Raw genomic sequence first — 20,595 nt, forward strand, 5'->3', positions numbered from 1 at the left:
AGGTGGATTCTGTGGCCGGGCCTGGGCAGGGGGTTTGTTTATATGAAAGCAAGAAAGGATTTCTACAACAAAGGGAGTTTTCTTTTCCCTGGAATTCAGTCTGCTGGTTGCCTTCAGTTTTTACCAATGTCCAAGCCATGGTATTATCAGAAATAAGAGTTAAATGTTAGCAAACTTGTGTTCCGCTGCTTGGTGAGCAGCTACCAGAGGGTGTCAAGGAGATGAACTCAGAGACCGTATCCCTGAGTCTCACAGGATGGATACACGTGTGCCAGGTGTGCAGGAAATTCTGAACGGACACTGCGTGTGCTCAGTATATATTTCAATAAATCACTGATTCCAGACAGATAAATAGCATGTACAAAGGTCCAGAGTGACTAGAAAGAAGAAAATTTTCCATTCCAAAGGTAATTTTTGGAAATTCAGTTAAGGGTGATTTTTAATATACTGAAAAGAGAGTTTACCTGAGGAGAGCCATGAAAGCCTTAATTTACTGTCTAAAGAATATCGTCTGTATAAATAGAAAATGCATAAAGGGTAAAAGAAACCTGGGGGATTCTCAGACAGCAGGACCAGGTGATAGTTTGGGACTGAGTGCAGCTGCCTGGGATTTGAGCGCAGATCGGTTTACATGCCCTTCAGTGTTTCCTCAGCCCGAGCCCAGGTGACAGCTCTGTCAGGCGCTGCCTCGCCATTGCCTCCTGCCTTTCACTAGCACTGTCTCTGTAGCCACTGTGAGAGGCTGCACAACCCTGGAAGGTCCTCAAACCAGCATTAAGTGGGAGAAAACAGGAAACGAAGGCTATTTTGCTGTGGGAATGGAGCTTCCATCTCTTCCCACCTTTCGAGTGAAAATCTTCCTCAAAGCCAGAACTAGAGAAATTAAGACAGATGCAGCCAGGCTTTTTAGTCTCAGCCAGGTTTCCTTATGTAGCCAGGACCCAATTTCTCAGGAGACAGCATTTGTCTAGTTTAGCTCAGAATGTGTATGATCTAAGGGTGACTGTTAATGTGAGTGATCTGAAGCCAGAAGTGTCCTCAAAATACATCTAAAGTAACCACAGCGAGGGCCTCTCTCCTTTCCCTCTTCTCCCTCCTCCTATGAGGATGGACAAGGCAGGAGAAAGCTGTACTCTGGCCCGTATTAGCAGGAGAGGAAAGCTTACTCAGAGCCTGGATAGAACTGGCTCCAGCAGAACGATCCCTCTGACCCTGGTTAATAAACACTCCGCTGACGGAGGGGAATGACTAGTGTGCTGTTGAGGTTGGACGTTCTGGCCCAGGCTCAAGCTCCAAACAACAGCCCCTTGTTTCTCCCTCAGACTTGCACATCGGTTATTGTTGCATATCTGTCTTTTCATGTTTTGGGTCTTTATACGCAGGCATAGTTCATAGTTTATTTCTTATACTGTATTTGGGTTTTTTTTCTTTTCCACCCTCACCCCCTTGCAGGTACATTCATTAAAACTTGCCCTCGAAGGCGTGGAAAAGGAAAGGGATTTCTACTTCGGAAAGTTGAGAGAGATTGAACTACTCTGCCAAGAACACGGGCAGGAAAACGATGATCTCGTGCAGCGACTAATGGAAGTTCTCTATGCTTCGGACGAGCACGTAAGTGTGAGGTGCCCTTAGCGCGTGTCCTGAAGTGACACTCGTGGTCAGAGTGCCGTGACTGATGTGCCTTAGGATACCGCCCTGGGACCTCCGTGGGAATAACAGCTCAGCCAGTGCATTTGAGATTCCTGGAGGAATAAACAGCAGTGTCATCTGATCCACTGACCATGCCTATGGGACATGCATCCATAAATTAATCTGGAAAGAGATGGGTGGACATGGAGGGGGGAGGGTGTACAGGGACTTTGATTGAGAAAAGTAGGCTTGTGCAGCCAAATCTCAAGTGATTTTCAGCTGTCTGAGCAAATGAAAGTAACAATGTGCATAAGGATTATTTCTTCGTGAAAGATCAGAGTGTAGTTAAAGGAGAAATTGATCTAGACACTTTTTTCATCCCCATAAGCCCCACAACTGTCTGTTTTTATTTCATAGCTGGTTGTCTTGGTTACTCATTGCCAGGACAGACCAGCCCTGTGGGACCATCCTTTGTTGAAAAATACTTCTAGAAGGTCTCCTCTGTGGGGACTCTGCCCACTGGGGTTGCTACTCATGAGTGAGTGTGCGGAAGGAGACCCCGAGTGTGGCTCCATCCAGTGATGGAAAGCAGATGTGAGGAGCAGTGGAGGAACCAGAGAAGCAGGGAGGCAGATCACCCCCCGTCTGCCGGGGCCGGGAGGGAAAGGCCCAGCAGCTGGCAGCAGGAGTGGGAGCCTGATGGGGCGTCACCTCCCACAGGGCCGCGCTGGAAGGAGAGAGAGGATGGGCTGGGATTTCGAGCTTCTCCTCGCACCAGGCTGAAGCTGGGAGAAGTGCTTGTCTCTGTCCGGGTGTCCTATGGATGCTCTGTGGGTTCTGTGGTTAAGCTGCATGTGTGTTAGTGTTTCTGCAGAATGCCACAAGCCACTGGCAAGTTTACTTTGTCTTATTCCAGCCGAATACCAGGCAAATGTTTACTCCATGTAAGATTAAAATCCTAACTATGAATTTTTCCTCAAGTATAAGAAACCATCTGGGGTTTGGGGACGCTCCACCCCTCTTTTCATTTTCCCCGGATAGTTTTTCAACTTCTTTCTTGGTTATCATTAGCTCAGGCTATAGATTTTTGAAGCCCTGAGAATCTGTCTGGTCAAAGCCCAGAGACAGTGATGGCCTCACAAAATATGGTTCTCAAAATGTTCAGATCCGATGGAAGAAACCAAAGGTTGACTTGTCGTGTGTGTGTGTGTACCACCCAAAGTGGGATGGACATGAAGTTCTACATGTAGACAGTGCTTTGTAGTCTGGTAACACCAGATGAATTAAGGTTATTCTCTCCACAAGCTTGTTAGAAGCTAAAGCCTATGAGGGACGCATAGCACTGTGAGCCTGAGTGAATGGTGCCGCCATCTGTCCATCGCGGTGTCCGTTAACCAGGAGAAAGGCAGCATGCAGGATGAAATCTTCCCCGCCCTGCGCTTCCAATGGGTGAAAAGGCCTGGTTCTAACTTGGGCCAGATCTTATCCCAAGAGGGAGTCCTTGTGTAGAAACACCAGCCAATGAACCCCAAGGTAACGGTTGACGTGGACCATGAAGTCCTAGCTAATGGCAGGCAGGACTCACCTTAGGCAAGAGTTCTTGCCTCCTGGGTCTGCCTAGAAAACTATAGTCAGCTTCTCTTCTACCCTCCGCATGACCATCAGCACCCCCACCCCAACCCCACACACCCCAACTTGCTGCCTTCTGGATTCAGAGAGCCATTCTTTCAGTGTCTAGGCAATGAATGCAGAAACCCCAAGCAGAAGTAATACTTTAAAGCAGTATCAGTCATTAAGACTGAATAATGGGTTTAGCAGGTGCTCTCCTCAACACTTGGTTATTATCCTCTCCTCACCTTACCACTCTAACAAGTTGCTTCTCTGCCGAGCTAACCCTGTATCATCGGATGAGTCATAGATTATAACAAGGGGTCTACTTCAAGCCGGCATGCTTGAAGGATGCGAGAAGGATGCGAGAAGGATGTCAGCAGGACAGGAAACAGGAAGCAGATCAGAAGCTCCACATCACGGGCAGTTAGTGTCAGAATGACCATCTGACACACTGCAGGGGCCTGGGGCTCTGTGCTGTGTCACAGCAGATTCATTCCCAGTTCTCATGATGTGTTTCAGTCATCGCGTTTGGTTTACTCTTCTACAGAGGGTGGGAAAATAAGTAGTAGGTTCTGTGAAGATTTCCTTCCAAAACAGAAGGAAAAGTTTGGTGCATAAAGCCTGATGACTGTGCTCTAGAATGATCTGTTCTGTGATGCAGCAGGGAAGCAAAGGCATCCCCGAGTGTGAGCATTGGCTCTGGAGAGGAGGAAGCACTTGCGTGGCGATCTGTCCCTTGGCTCGTATTCCCCACCGCCTGGCGACGCTGTGCCGGGCAGTGATCACGGGGTTGGGGGGACTGCAGAGCCCCTGACACAGTAAATTGTTTCAACCAAAACTTCTCCCCCTGCCCCGCAGGAAGGCCACCCAGAAGAGCCGGAAGCAGAGGAACAAGTCCACGAACAGCAGCCCCAGCAGCAGGAAGAGTACTGAACCGTCTTGGCAGCTCTCGACACTTCCATTTTGTGTGGGAACTTTTCTTCTGGAGAATTGGAACACGTGTGGCCTCAAGCTCAACAGAAACCAGTTGTTCCCAGTCTGCCGGTAACATCACCGCGCTGTCGCATATGCCAGCCACTGCACTCAGTTCCCATTTCCTTTGCCAAGACACATTAGCAGCCAGCCGTTTGGCGGCCCACCTGAGAGATCATGGGGTCACAAACCTTCAACTTCGCCACCTGGCTGCGTGAAATTGGTTCTGCTCTTTTCATTTCTTTCCAGAACAGCTCTCCCCACCCCACTACCACCACCAACACCCCCTTTTTATCCTGGTGTGAAACAATGGTAATTTGATATATGGTATTTATATTGGCATTTCTCAACCCAGTGTCACTAGATGTCACACACATTTGTGGTGCTTTGATGTTTTTGCAAGTCTAACCTCTGAACATAAATTTGGTTCAAATAATAAATTGGAACAAAGGGAAAGAGATACTTGATATGAAAGCCATAATGACAGTGACTTGTTTCATAGGGAAAAACAGAGTCAGTTTCTCCCTCTACTCGCAACACTAAAGGGGAAAAAAGAATGGAATCAAAATTAGGACTTCAGGGCCCAGCAGTGTTCATACGTTTGCATGTTAGACAACCACACAGTGTGTTGTTAGTTTTTAAAGACATTCACTCAAGGAAAACACCATCTCAACTTGGCCCTCTAACTGCTTGCCCCTCCCCTCCCCCCGCCCAGGTTTCCATGCTGTTTTCTTTCTCAGGGTCCTCTTTGGTGGGCAACCACACTCCCCAGGAAGCTGTCATGAGTTATCTGCAGTCCAGAGGGGATCTGCATAGGTACAGGTCTTCCTGCCTCCTTGTGTGAGGTTCCGCGCCAACCCTGTCATCCAACTAGGGGACTAAAGGATCACTACGGGCTGTGCAGCCCTGAGTGTCAGAGCTCTGCCTCGTGCTGTACACTTGCTGGAAGTGAAGACCTGATTACTAGGAGTATAATTCCAAGGGAGAATCATGGTTCTGAAGTCTGGTGTTGACACTGGAATGACAGCACAGAATAGTCTATGACTCCCAGTACCTTCTGGAATAAGGAATTTCCCCTCTTTATACTGCGGCCCTCCTTGTCATTGACCTTTGCTAAACCATGGCAATTCATAAATCAAGGATACATTAATGAATTAAAAGCATTCCTTATTTTTTTAACTAAGATTTGCACATTTTCTTAGCATCTTTCCAAATCTTTGCCTCTTTATTTTATTTTTTTTTCCTTTGACAGATGGGATTCCTTCCTGGATCAATTCATTTCACTTGGTTTCTAACTTTAAATTTACCTTCACTTGTTATTTGACTTAGCAGGTGCCACCAAAACAACAAACAACTGTGCCCACCCCACTTTCCTCTTAACTGAAAAGCTTAAAATAAATTTCTGAATTCTGTATCATGCAGCTTTGACATTTCTTTATTAATTGATGAAATACTGATTCTAAATTCTAGCATTAAAGCTTTCCACCAAAAGAAGTCTTCTCAAAATAAATCTTTTACAGCAAAGTGGTATTTGAGTTATATGTGAAAAAGATTGCTTGTATTTTTGAGGTTATTACAACACACTGTGCAGAATTGGACAGATGTTCCGTGGTGTTTGGTTTCCCTCTCTTCTCTCTCCTGCTTGCTCTGCGCTAGAGTAGTAGCGCCTTTCTCTCAGGCTGGAAAGCCTGGCTCTCAGCAGTGACATCCTCCCACACCTGGTTTCAGGTAGTGGTTGTGCTATATACAGCATCATGCTTAACGGTGTGTTCCCCCACGTCTGTTGCACTCACTGAGTTCCCTTTTTTTAAAAAAATAGCTTTTATGAAGAGGCACAATAAATAATTCCATGCAGCTTATACTTCGGTGGTTCCTACACAGTTCTTTGCCTTCCCAGGACAGCTCAGTAATACCTAGTGCCAGGTGCACATGAGCCAAACTCCTGTCATATACATGTACACGATTACTGTGTAACTTGCATAAGCCTCACCAGTGACCGCCACTCAGCCACTCCATTTCCCCCCAAATCTCCAACCTTCTCAGCTGTAAACATACTGGCCAGATAGCTTCCAAAGATGACGTTCCTCGGTCATCATACTTCATTCTCCTTCCCAGAATCTTGGGGCAGACAATTTATGTAGAGAAGATCTATAAATTCCTCTTGCTGTCCCCACCTGAGACATTTTCCATTGCGCTGTATCACATGTGACAGCACTGATACCTTGGGGAATCTTCATCAGCCAAGTTTCTCAGTCCTCTTTGGCTGCAGATCTTCTGTGCAGACCACCTCTCATTTGCCAGGCCTGCTACTTTCTCCCTGATGACTGTACCCCATCGTTCCCTCATCTCGGCATCCAGGGCACGCTTTCCTCCATGCCCTCCTCCCAGCATGCATCATTGCTGGGCTGAGAAGTCATCCCTTAGTGTGCACCCTGCTCCTCCTCTCAGAAGCCGGACTTCATTCGTAGTGTCCCCCTCATACCCACTGTGGCTGGTGATAGCACTTCCGCTGCTCATGTCAGATGGGAAGTGATCGAAGCAGGGGCCAAAGAGAGAGCCTGTCTTCTAAGCAGAAAAGCAGAAAAAGAAAAGACAAACACCCTGTTGACCTGAGAGAAGTAAGTTCCAGAAGGGAACCAAGAACTCCTCCCTTCCCTGGTGAGTATTTCCATTATTCCGTTAAGGTTTAATATGCATTCAAATTACTTTTACTAAATAGTACACCATAAAGCTTTTGTTATATATTAAATGTAAACTGAAAGGAATGTAAACATATGTATTGTTAATTATAAATATAGATAAGTAATGACATAATAGATGAAAAGGTCTTATTCAGATGTATCACATTCATTTTACATTACCCACCTACTGTCGCATGGTAGAATAGCTTTTTGTCTCTGAATATGTGAATAACTTGACTTGCGGTTATCTTTTTACATATTTAATAAAAAAAAAGTATATGTTAAAATCGGCTTGGATCTATAGATTCTTACATTTTTACGCTAAAGGCTGCCTTTTGAATGAGCATGTATATGAGTGGCTACGTATGTGGATTCACACACTTACCTATGTTTTATTATGATCCACACAGCGGGGTGGGGGGTTGAGTCTTTGTTTTTCTTGATGACAAATGTTTTAACAAGAATTAGTATTTGATATCAAATGTAGCAGCTGTAGCCTTTTTTAAAAATTTGCCGAAAATAAAGATAAACCATCCCCTTAGGAAACATTCCACTTGCAAGCAAAGCCAAGCCAAGCCAAGTTCCTGCAGGTCCAGCCTGCTCCATCTGCATGGGACAGGGCCAGCCGAATAGGAGACTGGGAGAAGCAGGCAAATGTTTCAAAGTAAAGCTTCGTGCAAAACGACCTGTGACTGGCAAAAGCTCTTTGATTCAGTGTATTTCCTTCCTCTCGTTTGTTGACTTTGCTAGGAATGAGTTACAGACATAAATGGAATACAAAACTTCTCATAAATTAAAATTAAAATGTGTTTTAATCTGATCCAAATTCACAGCTTACTAGTAGGATATTCTTCCAATCTATTTATTATGCAGATAAAACGTGACCTGCTACCAAAGGGACATTTTTTTTTTTTAATTAATACCAGCTTAAAAGTTTGTTCAAGGCAGAGGCACAGGTGAAAAAATCAGTGTATTAGAACTGGGCCAGCGAGCCACCTGTGGGAACTGAGGAAACCGTGAGGTCCGCCTGCTGAAGACGCCCAGGGGCCTGCAGGTTACTGAGGTTCAACCAGTACCCATTCACCCTGACAGATGCTGGCCTTCCTGATACTGCTTTCAAGCACCACCTAGAGGCCAATTTTGTTTCTATAATATCCTTTGGCCCCTATTTTCCATTCACTTGCCTTAACCTAAGAACAGAGAAGTGGGAAAAAGAACAGAAAACAGAAATACTACCACTCTTCTCCACCAAGATTCATTTCTCCACGGGGTGCACTTGTGATGGAAGTCTGTGATCTGTGACCTGGGCTGTGACATGTCATGCTCAAAGCATGTTTCCATTTAATTCACCAACCCTGGGGTTTCAAACACTAGATAATGCACTTAAGACATTTGTGCATAGTCAACAATATGTGTGATTCATCTCACTTAAAAGGCACACTGGTGGACTGTGGCAAACCCATCGTTAATGGTTCAAAAGTGGTGAAATATACCATGTTTGCTTCAGTTTATTAAACCTGAGATCATCTCTAAAAATGTAATGTGCTCCTACTGGTATCATGAGGAGGCCCTTGACTGGGGGTGGGTGGGCAATATAATTCCTCGGACTTCGAGTTATGAAATGACATTCTTTAAAATGAAGCACACAGCTTCACTCTGATCTTTGTTATTCTTCCTCTAAACTTCTAGAACACAGCTGCTATGATCCTTGTGGCTGTTATCACTGGGAAACATTCACTGACCCAACGTCTCAGCACTGACACTGTGTTGTCAAGTAGCTCACATGTGAGAGCATCTTCCTGGGTGTCTGACACTTCTTGTTTTGCTGAACTGGAAACTCAGACATTCTCCATTCATTGGAAGAGCTCTGGCCTTACTGCCTAAGGGAAGGCAAAGCTTAAAAGCCATTGACCCTAGAGAACCCTCAGAGGGCATCAGGACTTCAGATCACAAGACTGCTCCAGGGCAGACCCTCCCTCTCCAAAGCTCCAACCTGGACCCCACACCTGGTATAGGGAAGGTTTACACAGACGGTGCATTTAGGATCTTGCCTCCTATGTTGGGTTTAGGACTGTCATAAAAAGAGAAGGCCCGGCCAAAACTAATTTGTTGAACGCCTTTTTCTCTCCACTGATAAAAAAATGCTTGCCAAGTTTTCATTTCTTAAACAGGTTTCTTGTGGTATTTTGTAACTATTTTGTCAAGACTGGGTGTAAATTGTTTTTAAAGGGCCGGGCAAATACACAGTGGGAGAAGCAGACAGATGTTAAATAACATGTTAACATCCCTTTGAATTTGTGATAGTCCGTAGGTACCTAAATGTGTTCTTTCTCAGAGAATAAAAAAGTTAAGCACACACATCCTTCTGTGTAGCAAACATCCCTCGTATGTTTACACTATGGTATTTCTTTAGGTTTTGAAGGTTATCGGTATAATATAACTTCTAAAAAAATTGTTTTAAGTCATGTTTATCTTATTCATTTAAATGTTTTGTTCAAATATGGCTGCTATCATACCTTAAAGGCCACAAAAAATCACTTTAAATGTCAGGCTAAGTTTTCTCAGAGAGACTCAGGGACCTTCCTGTGTCTTAGACACAGACACAGTCAGCTGAGCTTAAAAAGAGGGGTGGGGGTGAGAGAAGGCAAATGTGAATTTTACCAGAACATTTTCATTTTTTCTTAAGGGAATGGTTTTGAAATTAATATCGCAAGATACTGAGCAGTCTTACATAGCTTATCTAGGTTTCCTTTTTTAAATTTCAGTACCATTTACTTAGGGATGGAAAACATATTCCTTTTAAAGCAAAGATTGAATAGGCACAGACTGGTTGTATTTGTCATACCCATAATAGATCTAAATGGGCTTAAATGTAATACTTTTTCCTCTCCTGAGAATATAATGTTGGAAATTGACAGACACCTGGTTATATCTCCACCATATTTTCTAAGCAAATACTGTATTGACAGTATAGCTAATACCTAGTTAGAGCACAGGATTGTATTAGCCACTGAGTTTTTAAAAGAGGACCCAAACATATTTGATTTGAAAACACTCAGCCAGTTTCTATACAACTTAAAAATGACAGCTTGGACAATCACAGTTACACACTCAGCACATAACATTATGCAATAACTTCATTTAACTCCTTAACATCCTAACTGATGAGAATGATTGTCACACTCTGGCACACGTCACTGTGATATTCTGTTACCCAAACTGGTTTCCAGCCTGCTGTGAAATGCCTCACCTATTTTCTTAGGTGACAATGCTAAATTCCACAAAGAAAACAAAACGTGGTGAATTTATGTGTAGAAGTGCCCCCAAACCCGATATAGAACGTGCTTTGGAGCTAAACTTCTTATAGGCTTTTGAAAGCCTAGAAAGAGGGCTCCTAAACAATTGTACCTGTCAAACCTGTGCCTAAAAGGGCTTTCAGCTCCCTGGAAGCTCCCCTACTTCTTCCTCCTCAGTGGGAGTCCGTGATATCAGTTTCCTACTGAAGGAAGGAGGAGGGAAGACTGGAAAGAGGGACAACGGTATGAGAGGTGATGTGATTCCTCTTGCTTTCTGAGCCATCTAAGAATAATCCTGTATCCTTCAACTCACTGGTTCCTGTTCTGAAAATAGCTTGGTAAGGGAGATGATCACGTGATCAGCCCAGAAGCCACCCAACAAGAACAGATTAGCTTGAGGCAGGAGCTGTGTGCTTGCTTCATAGGACAGGTAAGATAAGAACGGGGCCCCTGGGGAGGTGGGGGAGGGGGGGCCAGCAGAGGCAGGTGTGGGCAAGAAGATCGCACCAAGCCTGCAGCTACAGCACAAGAGAAGCTCCAGGTATCTTGCCCATGAAAGGTCTTTGGTTATTTGGCCCATTAACGTTACTCCTCTGGTTCACAGAAAGGGTGTTTATTCCTGGTCATATTTTTTCCCTGAAAAGATGTGTTTTCAAGTGTTGACTCAACTGTCTCCCCAAGAAAAAATAAATGGAAAAATTACCTAATCTAGCCTCTCTTTAAATTTAAAACATACAACCAAGCAAACTGCTAATACAAACTCAGAAAGAGCCAGAAGAAAGTTTTAAACTAATATATATATATATATATATATATATATATATATATATATATATATATAAAACATGTAAGTGAGGAAATCAGAGTGAAGGGAAAGTGAGGAGGGAGGGAGAAAATGAAGCCATAAGTACAGTCAGGAGCTTCACACGTGCCCTAAGGTCTCTATACTTTACTAGGACCCACGGAAAAAGTTACCTCTGTGCATTGTAGTTGTCAACACAGGGAGGTAAACGTCACTCAGTTTAAACAAATAGGTCGCTTATGAATACAGATACTTAGGCCTACGAGAAATTTTTCTGTGGCTCCTCCTAGGAAGAAATTAAACGATGTAGGGAGCCTGGCCTTCAGAGCATCTCATAGCAAATACAGTAACAGTCTAATAGGCTGTCGTGATTCGTCATCAGGACTATCCCTGATGACATAATGACCAGATGAAGGTCAGTAAAAACCAATCAATCAGGAACCAAAACTGTCGGCATGCAAATAGCTCCCAGAGCCTCAGATCTCATCCCAGGATGAAGCAGAGTATTTCGAGGCATGGTAGGGGACCATTACAGCCACTACTCCTTGCAGCATAGGTTTGGGGAAACACTGAAGGGCAGAGAGTGTAACTTTCTACTCACTGACTGGTATTAGAGGGCACATACTTAATGCTGCTGACCAAGACCCAGGCCTTCCCTAACAGCATACTTGGGGTGGGGCTGCCCTCATGCTGAATGGTAAGGAGCCAGGACAGGCCTCGAGAGGCCACCCCACTCTCCGTAGAGATGGGAGGAGACCCACTGGCAGGGTCACAGTTTTCCCCAGATGCACTGACTTGTGTGAGGGTCTGACTTATTTTTTGTGTTTTCAATTATCCTTGGCAATTTACTGATAGGGCAATTTTCACTGTAGGTTACAAATATGAAATATTGGCTGTTACGTACTCCCAGAACCCTCAAAATTATCCTGGAGATAGAAAACATACTATTTGTCAGTGGACTAAGGTCAAACCTAAGTCTGTAGGGAAAAAAGATATTTTAATGAAGATCTTACTACAGCTATAAAACCCCCTACACGTTGCAAAATGGTTTCACAAATAACCATGGAGCAGGAGTGGGCTTTGTAAGATGCCCTGCCCTGGAGTCAAATCCCAGCCACTCCATTTGCAGCGCTGTGATGATAAGAAAATTGCACATCATTTCTTAGCGTCCATTTCCTCATCTGAATATGGAGATTAAATCTTCCTCCCAAACTTGTTTTGAAGAATAAATGAGATTATGTTGGTAAAGGACCTTGCACATAGTTGATATTTACTAAGTGGTAGCTCGTATTACTAATGGTGGTTTTGATACTCCTGTGAAGGAGGTAATATAGATGTTATAATACTAACACTACCTGGTACTAGATGTTTCAGGACTGCCCGCTGCTCCCACCACCCCTGCAGAAGGAGCAGCCCTTGGCAGCCCTGTGCCCTACCACAGATTCCTGGCCCCACCCTGCCACAGCTAAGTTCAGAGTGGACATCTAACCCAGGGGCAGTCAATCTAGGGTTGCCAGTGACCATATGGCTTGACTCTATGTGCCTGGCCAATCAGATCTTCCCCTCTCATTTGTACTAAGGATCCAGGACCTTAGCATTAGGAGCTACAGTTTGAAAGGATGCAGACAGAGTAAAGGGAGCCATGAGGAAGGATCACGGTGAGCTGATGTTAGACATACGCAATTGCTCTGAAGCAGAACATGGGAGAGGCAAAAGGAGTCGTGAGCAGGCAGGAAGGAACCAGGGCATGTTTTAGCTAAGATCCACAAACATCTGCTGCTTCCTTGAATCCAGAACCACCCACCCGTTTTTTTCTGAAATCTGGTTGATCGGTTTTATTGACAACACATATGTGTCAATAAAATAAGTTTAAGATAACTTAAATGAGTTTCTTCCTTGCAATCTAAGACATTCTCATGAGGTGAGGCTCTTAAGAGGGAATAACTTACGCACTTTGTAGGACAGAAAGGACCTTTAAGACAATCCAATCCCCAGCGCATCTCAGCTCCCAGGCAACAGCCAGCATCACCTGGCCCCAAGGTGCATGAAGAAGCCATCCTGGACGCCAATCCCGTTGAGCTTTCAGATGCCTCTGAGCATCCATGCTCAGAGGACAGACCCCAAGCAAGAACTGCCCAGCTAACCCCTGGAACCACAGAAATAGTCATAAACTGGTTTAAGTCACTAAGTGTGGGTGGCCTGTTACACAGCAACCGATAACCGCAACAATGTAGATGATAATGAAGGACGAATTTTATCCTGTTACTTTCTGCCGGCATCATGCAAAGAAAATGTGATTTCAGTCATATTTCCACTGTAACAGCTGTAAAATAATTTGGCACATCACTTTTTTCAGTTTCATAGAGTGAAAATGTGAAATGAGAGAATTAGACTACATGATCTTTGAGATCCCTTCTGTTTCTTAAAAACTGATTCCCAACAAATAACACATAGGAAGAAAAAAAAATCGCCCCAAAGGGATAGTTCCCTGAGGTAGGCATATCTTTCCTACCTTAAAAGTGAGGCATTTGTGAGAAACTGGATAGAGGAACTACAGAAGAAGAAAGAGTCAAAGATTCAATAGTTTTTAGGCGCGGCAACTGGGAAGCGTAGTGCCTCCAGCAGCTGAGAATAGCAAGGTTGGAACAAGGGGAGACAGTGCTGAACCCAGAGTAAATGACAGGTCCTGGAAGTGGAGCTGTCTACACTGCCTGGATCTCTCTTTGGAGACACACACACACAAAAAAAAACTGCTGTGGAGGTAAGGGGTCCGAACCAATGATAAGGACTTGAGGATTAACCCTCTTTCGTGACAGGTGGCCTCCCAAGAGTGAATAAGCACACAAGAAAGTGAATGGAACGTGGAGCTGTTCAAGGCAGAACCTGGGGCGAGGGGCTACATTTTAGAATAGAAGTTAAAGAAGAGCCGAGGAGATGTTGGGAAAGGTCCACTCAGAGACCAGAAAAATGCAGGGCCCTGACTGGTATTCTGGCAGGACATAGCCAGTGGGTGGGTGGGAAGATGGAAGAAAGGACAAAACAGTGAATAAGAAAAAAACCAGAGTGAACAGTTTCAAGGAGGATTGACTGGTCAACAATATCAAAGCCACAGAAAAGACAAATGGTAAATTCTGAGAAGCTAATGGAGTTGACAAGAATCGGGTGATTGTCAGCCTCAGACGAAAATTTTCAGTAGAGTAGTGGGCTCAAAACAGTACATGAAAACTGCATGGAAAAAACACCTGAAAGCCAAAGGAAGGAAATAAAAAGAATGGGAGAAAGAAAATGGAACAAAATCCAGCAAAGACTTTGGTATTTAAAACAGGACCACCTGTGTACAGCCATGTTGGAAAGACCCAATGGCCTCCAAGTCACAGAAGGTGCTAAATGCAAAGACAAGTGTGGTGGGTACCAGGACGTACAGAATTTCATCATCTTCAAACCACCCTGCTCATGGACAATTTCCAGGTTCATAAAAATAGAATCCTAAGAAATCCTGTAGTTCAGAGGTCAAAAAGCAATAGGGTAATGAGATAAAGGTTAAAAGACCTATTCTGGTCAGATATTATTTTAAAGGAAATATTTAGATTTAAATAGGTCTTGACTTGCAATGAGGTACAAATAATAAAAATTCAAATATCAGAGTTTCATGTATAAAAAGGAATTGCTATGACAACCACAACTCAGCCTCTATAGCAAATATAAATAGGAACTAGAATGCGAAAATTATAGAGAAATGTGACTTTTTCTGATTTGGAAACAATTTCAACTACTAGTCTTTAATGTTTTGCTCGTTTGCCTCTGATGAGAACATGAAAATATTCCTCCATTTCAATAGCTTCTTTGTATTACAAGTTAAAATGAACAGACCATCATCTAATGAAAGGAAACTGGAAACCAAGACCATCTAATGATAATGACTTATTCCACTAAGGTGCCTCTGTCCCCTTCCATTATTTAAAGTACCACACTTTTTAAAAGTAAAGAGTAGATGTGAAGTAAATGCATTATATTGCAAGCCAAATAGTAAAAGCAGGTAACAGGGAATGTGGAATCAATACATCTTTAGCTGCCTGATGGTAAAGCTTCAAATCAATTGTAAAGGACCAAAGTTTCCTACCATTTCTCCAGCATTTTCCTTTAACCAAGACAATCCCTGAGACCTGCCATGAGGTTTGCTATGTATATGACTGGTGAGGGAAGGCAGAGTAGGGCAGGGTCAGATATCACCAGCTTCTCTTGGGATAATCTATTACGTTCTGGAGCTCACGCTCCTGAAACTAGAACAATCAGATCTGCAAGCCCAGGGACCCGCAGGATTCAAGGTTAGGGTACCCAGAGATTTGATCTTTTGCATAGTGTATTTCCCTTAAGACATTTTCATTGCTACATAAGTACGCTGGTTACATACAGCTCCCTAGTTAGCCCGGCTGTCTGACCCTGCCCAGGGACCTGTGGTGTATTCTCACTTCCTCCTTCTAGTGTCCTTAGATACCTTGCCATAGCCTCATTTCCAGTTTTTCTCTCTCTGTTCTGGCTTGCTCCTTCATCTAGTCTGGCACCCACTCGAGCTCTGGCCTGTATGCGGTCATTCAATCTCTGTTCTCTGCAGTCCAATGACTAGGCCAGCCCTGCCCTTCCCCTGAACCCTGCTCCAGTTCCAGGCACCCCAATCCCTGGCAACTCTCAGCCACTTGCCTGTCAAGTGGAGTGATTTGGACATGGGTCAGTTCTAACTACAGGTGTTCTCCAAGAGCACTGAGCTTCCTCCCATGTCACCCAAGTTCAACACCTTTCCAAAAAGAAGGAAAGCGATTCAATTATTTGGTGTGCCTGACAAAAACAATCACATATCTGGCAGTCCTTCTGATGCTGCTGTTGAACTCTATGGCGTATCATCCCCTGTATTAACCAAGCTAATTAAAATGTCAGTCAAACCATGGTAAATTAATTATAAATTAGAACATTAATGTCACCATATTCACAGTATAGTTTACTAATTGTCCGTAAGTAAACTTACATAACAATTTGTAATTGTTAGCAGGTACAAATGTCAAAATAGAAGTATCCTGATTTAAATTCCAGTTCTTTGCATCCAGGTACTTTCGTTTTTAGATCTTCTATATACAAACCCATATAAACTCCAAATCTTTCTATAGGATCATCAAACATGAGAAGGGAATCCTGAAATAACTTTCACCAGATCCAGCACCTGAAGGCCTGAAGCTCTCTTTTCAAAAGCGAGACGGTTACTAAATGTGCAATGTACACACTGTTGGGATTTATCAGAGCAAGCTTGGTTCAAGCACCTCTACTTTGGAAGAGGCTTTGCCAGAGAATCCACACTAGTGGGGCTTTGAGATACTTCCAGGAACAATGGAGAAGGCAACAGCAGACTTGTTGCCTGGCCAACATGTCACATGGAGTAAGGAGGGTTAACAAAGCAGGAGACACCATGGGAAGCAAAGCTTCATAAAAACTATCTGTAGCATTTTCTTTAGATAGTCCCCATAAAGAATAACACACAAATGCCTATTAGAAGACGTTCATCACGAGAACTCTCAGAAGTCTAGTATGCTTTCACCTTGGCCACACGGCAGTATTTGAGCTAAATACTTTCAAGAACAGGAAGATGCTGCCTGTCAAGCATACCCTGGTTGCACTGCCTCACTGCACTTTCCCTTCCACGTTTGATCTCTTATCAACCACAGAACGAGGTGCAAGCCAATCATATAGGTGAGAAAAGGACCAAGAAGTTCTGATGTTGCCTTTGATTTTCTACACTGTTCCTTGTTCCTGCTAATGCCCCAGGCCCACCTGTGAACAATGGCGTCTCTCATGAAAGATGTCTCTCTCTGGACGCAGGAGCTGCGTCAAACAGAATTTCACGAAGCCCAGGGCCTTTTTTCCAGAGACTCTAAGAAGTTGGAAACTGAGACACAGTGAGTTTTGTGGCTGAGTTTCAAACCTAAGCCAATCGGATCCAACAAACAGTTCCTTTCTCTTTCCTCTACTGCCTTCTAGTTTACGTTGTTAAGTTTAAACTTACATGAAATGTTGTGCAAAATCTGAAAAAGCAAGAACCACATGGCAGGATGAGGAAGTGGGAACAGATATTTATAAATGAAAATGTGTTCCAATTCCACAATGACAAGGTATACCACAGTGATAACAATAGACAAACTTTACTATCTCATTAGAAAATAATAGAATTCTTGACCAGATACACAAATTGCTGCCTGCCACAGTCGTATGACTCACATAATAACTGGTACTGTTGTGATCTTACATATATATTATTTTAGAAGTGCCAGCTAACACACGTTGTTTGGGGTTTTTTTAAACCAGATGCCCAGCATTCCTAATTAATATGATAGACATTTAAATTTCGAAGAAAATGTCAATGCCAAAACAACAAATAATTTTAAATGTGCCTCCCACAGAATGCGGATTCTACATACCATGGCCAAGGAGACACATGTAATTATTAGCAGGTTCACTGGCACCCAATGGACCCGATGTGAACATGAACCGAAGCTGCTCATTTAATAACCAAGCTCTCCAGACGCCGTCAGTCCTGAAAGCACTGCATCAAGTGCACAGATCAAAAAGCATCTAGAAGTGAGAGGGGGCCGTGGAAGTCATTATACCAACGGCGCATTGAGTGCATGAGTCTCTTTAGAAGACACCCGCCATGTAGTTACCTGGCTGCATGCCAGTCTTGCCTGTCACACCTGGCTATGCTGACTGAGAACTCACTACATCCCAGGAGAGGTCACCATTCCATCTTTGGAGCGCTCTAGTTCCTGATTAGTTGTAACTATTAGAGTAAACGAATCAGTGATTCATCTGAGGACATGGATACATGTTTATTTTCTTCCATAACACGTCAACGAGAAAGTCTTAATTGAATAAATCAAAAAAGGACACAAATATAATTGCAACACATATGTTTAGACTAGTTGAAGCTGATCAGGTCACTCACTAGGCCAGTGAAGAAATGGTACCTAAACCATATGAATACGCTTCCATTATACGTGCATGTTATGGAATGTTTTTTAACTCAAATAAATTTGCCACCGACCTGAACACAATTGCAGCTTGTTGGTTCAGTACTGATAGGTAAATGCAGAATTTTGGCCAAAGGACCCGGGTTTCACTGTTTGTATCTGAGAGTCACTGAATACGTTGAGTCTTTCTCTGACAGCTGACCTAGAGAGGGCATATGCAGCATGGAGCTGAAATAGCAATCTCTATGTTGCTGAAATATTCAGATTGTTTATACAATTCTATGTAATAGCACAATTTAGAAGTAGCTTTCTCTAGAAAATAGAGGCATTGTAAACTTAGAATGTAGAGTGTTAAAAAGTGACATCTCACCCACATTACAGACTGCCAGGTAATAAACTGACACACATTCTAGTGAAAAAAGAGCATTTCCGAGGGCCACTTTCAGTTCCTAAACTAATACTTTTTTAATCTTTAATATTTTTTGTTTGTTTTTCAGTATCTTTTTTCTGGGATGGAAGGTTTTCTCCTCAAATAGTGAAACAGTTTAAGGGTTTGTAATGTAAGTAAATAGCCTAAATATATCTTCTCTTCATGTACATTCTCAAGATTACAACTTGGATTCTCTGAGTTTAATGATAACTAGAGTTAGACTGTTTCCCATTAAAAAGAGAAAAGAATAAGGCAGAAATTCAATAAGTGTTCAAGTAAAATATAGTCATCCTAACATCTGTATTATATTAGAGGAGACACAAGACAAAACATTGACTCTTGAGGTTAAATCTAAATTTCCTGCTGCAGCTCTGAAAGAGTTTGAGAGTTTAGATAAAAAGGCAACAAAGAAAATGAGACCAAAAATGTCTTAAAGCTTAACTTTCAAATGCAATTAAATGCCAACACTTAGTTACTTCTTCGAAGCACCAATATAGTCTGCAATTACCCAATAGCCACGAACAAAAATCAATGCACTATCTCAGGTCTTTTTCCAAGTTAGGGATGATACACCTGGGATCTGTATGTCATAAGAGGTGCCAAACCACCATGTCTCATTCTTTATCTCTCATGAGGGATGTTGTATTTTTACATCTTCTTCTCTAGTATATTCTTACATCACACTTGAATTTCCAAACAAAGGTATTATTTCAGCCTCCTTTGGAATCTACTGGTCTTTAATTTCATACTGCAAAAGGAAAACCCAAACTCCCGAGTCAAGGGTCAACAAGCAAGACAAATTACCTCAGCAAAAACTAAACAGCATGAGGCCAGAACAAGGATTCTGAAAACTCTCTCTTTAAGTCTGGCTTTCAAGCCTGCATCCTCTCCTTTATCAAGCTAGTGAGTAAAAGTAAGTTTTGAGAAAGTAATGCTGACCTACTAGCTTTGATGGCTCTGTGGAAGCATTTCTAAAATGCAGTTGATCAGAAGTACACACACGCTCACGTACACACACGTAGATGAAGAATTGGTTATTCTGAACAACTCAGAATGAAACAGGCTCTTTGTTTTATGAACTTGATTGGGGTGACAATGGTTAGTAAAGTTACATAGATTTCAGGTGTATGATTCTGTAATACATCATCTGTATATTACATTGTGTGCTCACCACCCAGAGTCAGTTCCCCTTCCATCACCATATATTTAACCTGCTTTATCCTCTTCTACTACCCTCCTTCCCCCTTACCTTCTGGTAACCACTAAACTATTGTCGAAACAGGCTCTCATACCAAATTTTATGGTATAGTGAGGTACATATCTCTAAACCTTGAACATTAGAACATTTTTCTCAACCACAAAGCTGTGATTGAATCAAGGAACTGGGATTAGGAGAAACTTATCATGAAGTCATTTTAGACAAATCTTATATCAATTTGTGCCTAAGTTTCAGCATCTAAGAAATATAGATTCTATGCTTGGTCTTCAAGACCTCTTACCAATTTATCCCTTGTCCTGTCTCAACAGGTTAGTAACCCCCTGCTATAGCCAAACAAAGCTTATTGCTGTGTTTTCTGCATCACTGGTTATTCCTTTTCAGTCTCTCTGGTTTCTTCCCTTACTGTTGGAAGGTCTCAGAGCTCAGTCCTTGATTCTCTTTTCTATTATCACGTACACCCTTGGAGAGCTCATCTAATCTACACATGTCAGTGACTTTCAAATTTTTATTTTCAACTCAAACCTCTCTGCTGAACTCCATACTTTATATACACAACTGTGCATTTTTTTGGTTTTTGGTTTGGGGTTTTTTTTTTGTTTGTTTTAAGTACATGGATACTTTCCCTTTATTTCCAAATGAAATTTAGCAGAATTCAGGTGTTTTTCTTTGGGAAAGAAAAAGGGGGGAGAGGAGGGGTAAATGGAGAGAAATACTGCCCAACAGGTGCACCACTCAAACATTTGCATCAGTGGCTTTATTCCAGCGAGCTACAGCTAATGCATGAATCCGCCAGATATACACAACTGTCTTTTTAATATCTCCTTTTGGATAGCTAATAGACATCTCAAACTTGTATGTCCCAAATTGAACTCCGATTTCCCCCTACCCCATCCCACAAATGTGCTGCCCCTACAAGGCTTCCTGTTCTCAGCTGATGACAACTCC

At 42.8% G+C, this 20,595-nt stretch overlaps 1 protein-coding gene across 3 annotated transcripts in view; it reads left to right on the forward strand.

Annotated features, from left to right (window-relative positions):
• The window catches only part of MAPRE2 (microtubule associated protein RP/EB family member 2), a 141,322-nt gene extending 135,586 nt beyond the window's left edge, over window positions 1-5,736 (forward strand). For all 3 annotated transcript variants that reach the window (XM_019740828.3, XM_019740827.3, XM_019740826.3), the window contains 2 exons: window positions 1,453-1,611; window positions 4,099-5,736. In XM_019740828.3, the coding sequence (XP_019596387.1) occupies window positions 1,453-1,611; window positions 4,099-4,173 (234 nt within the window). In that variant the 3' untranslated portion in view covers window positions 4,174-5,736. The remainder of the gene's footprint in view (window positions 1-1,452; window positions 1,612-4,098) is intronic.
• The last annotated feature ends 14,859 nt before the right edge of the window (window positions 5,737-20,595 follow it).

This window comes from Rhinolophus sinicus, chromosome 4 (genome assembly GCF_057876585.1).
Source record: "Rhinolophus sinicus isolate RSI-liver-muscle chromosome 4, RSI-T2T, whole genome shotgun sequence".
In the NCBI taxonomy this organism is placed as follows: Eukaryota; Metazoa; Chordata; class Mammalia; order Chiroptera; family Rhinolophidae; genus Rhinolophus; species Rhinolophus sinicus.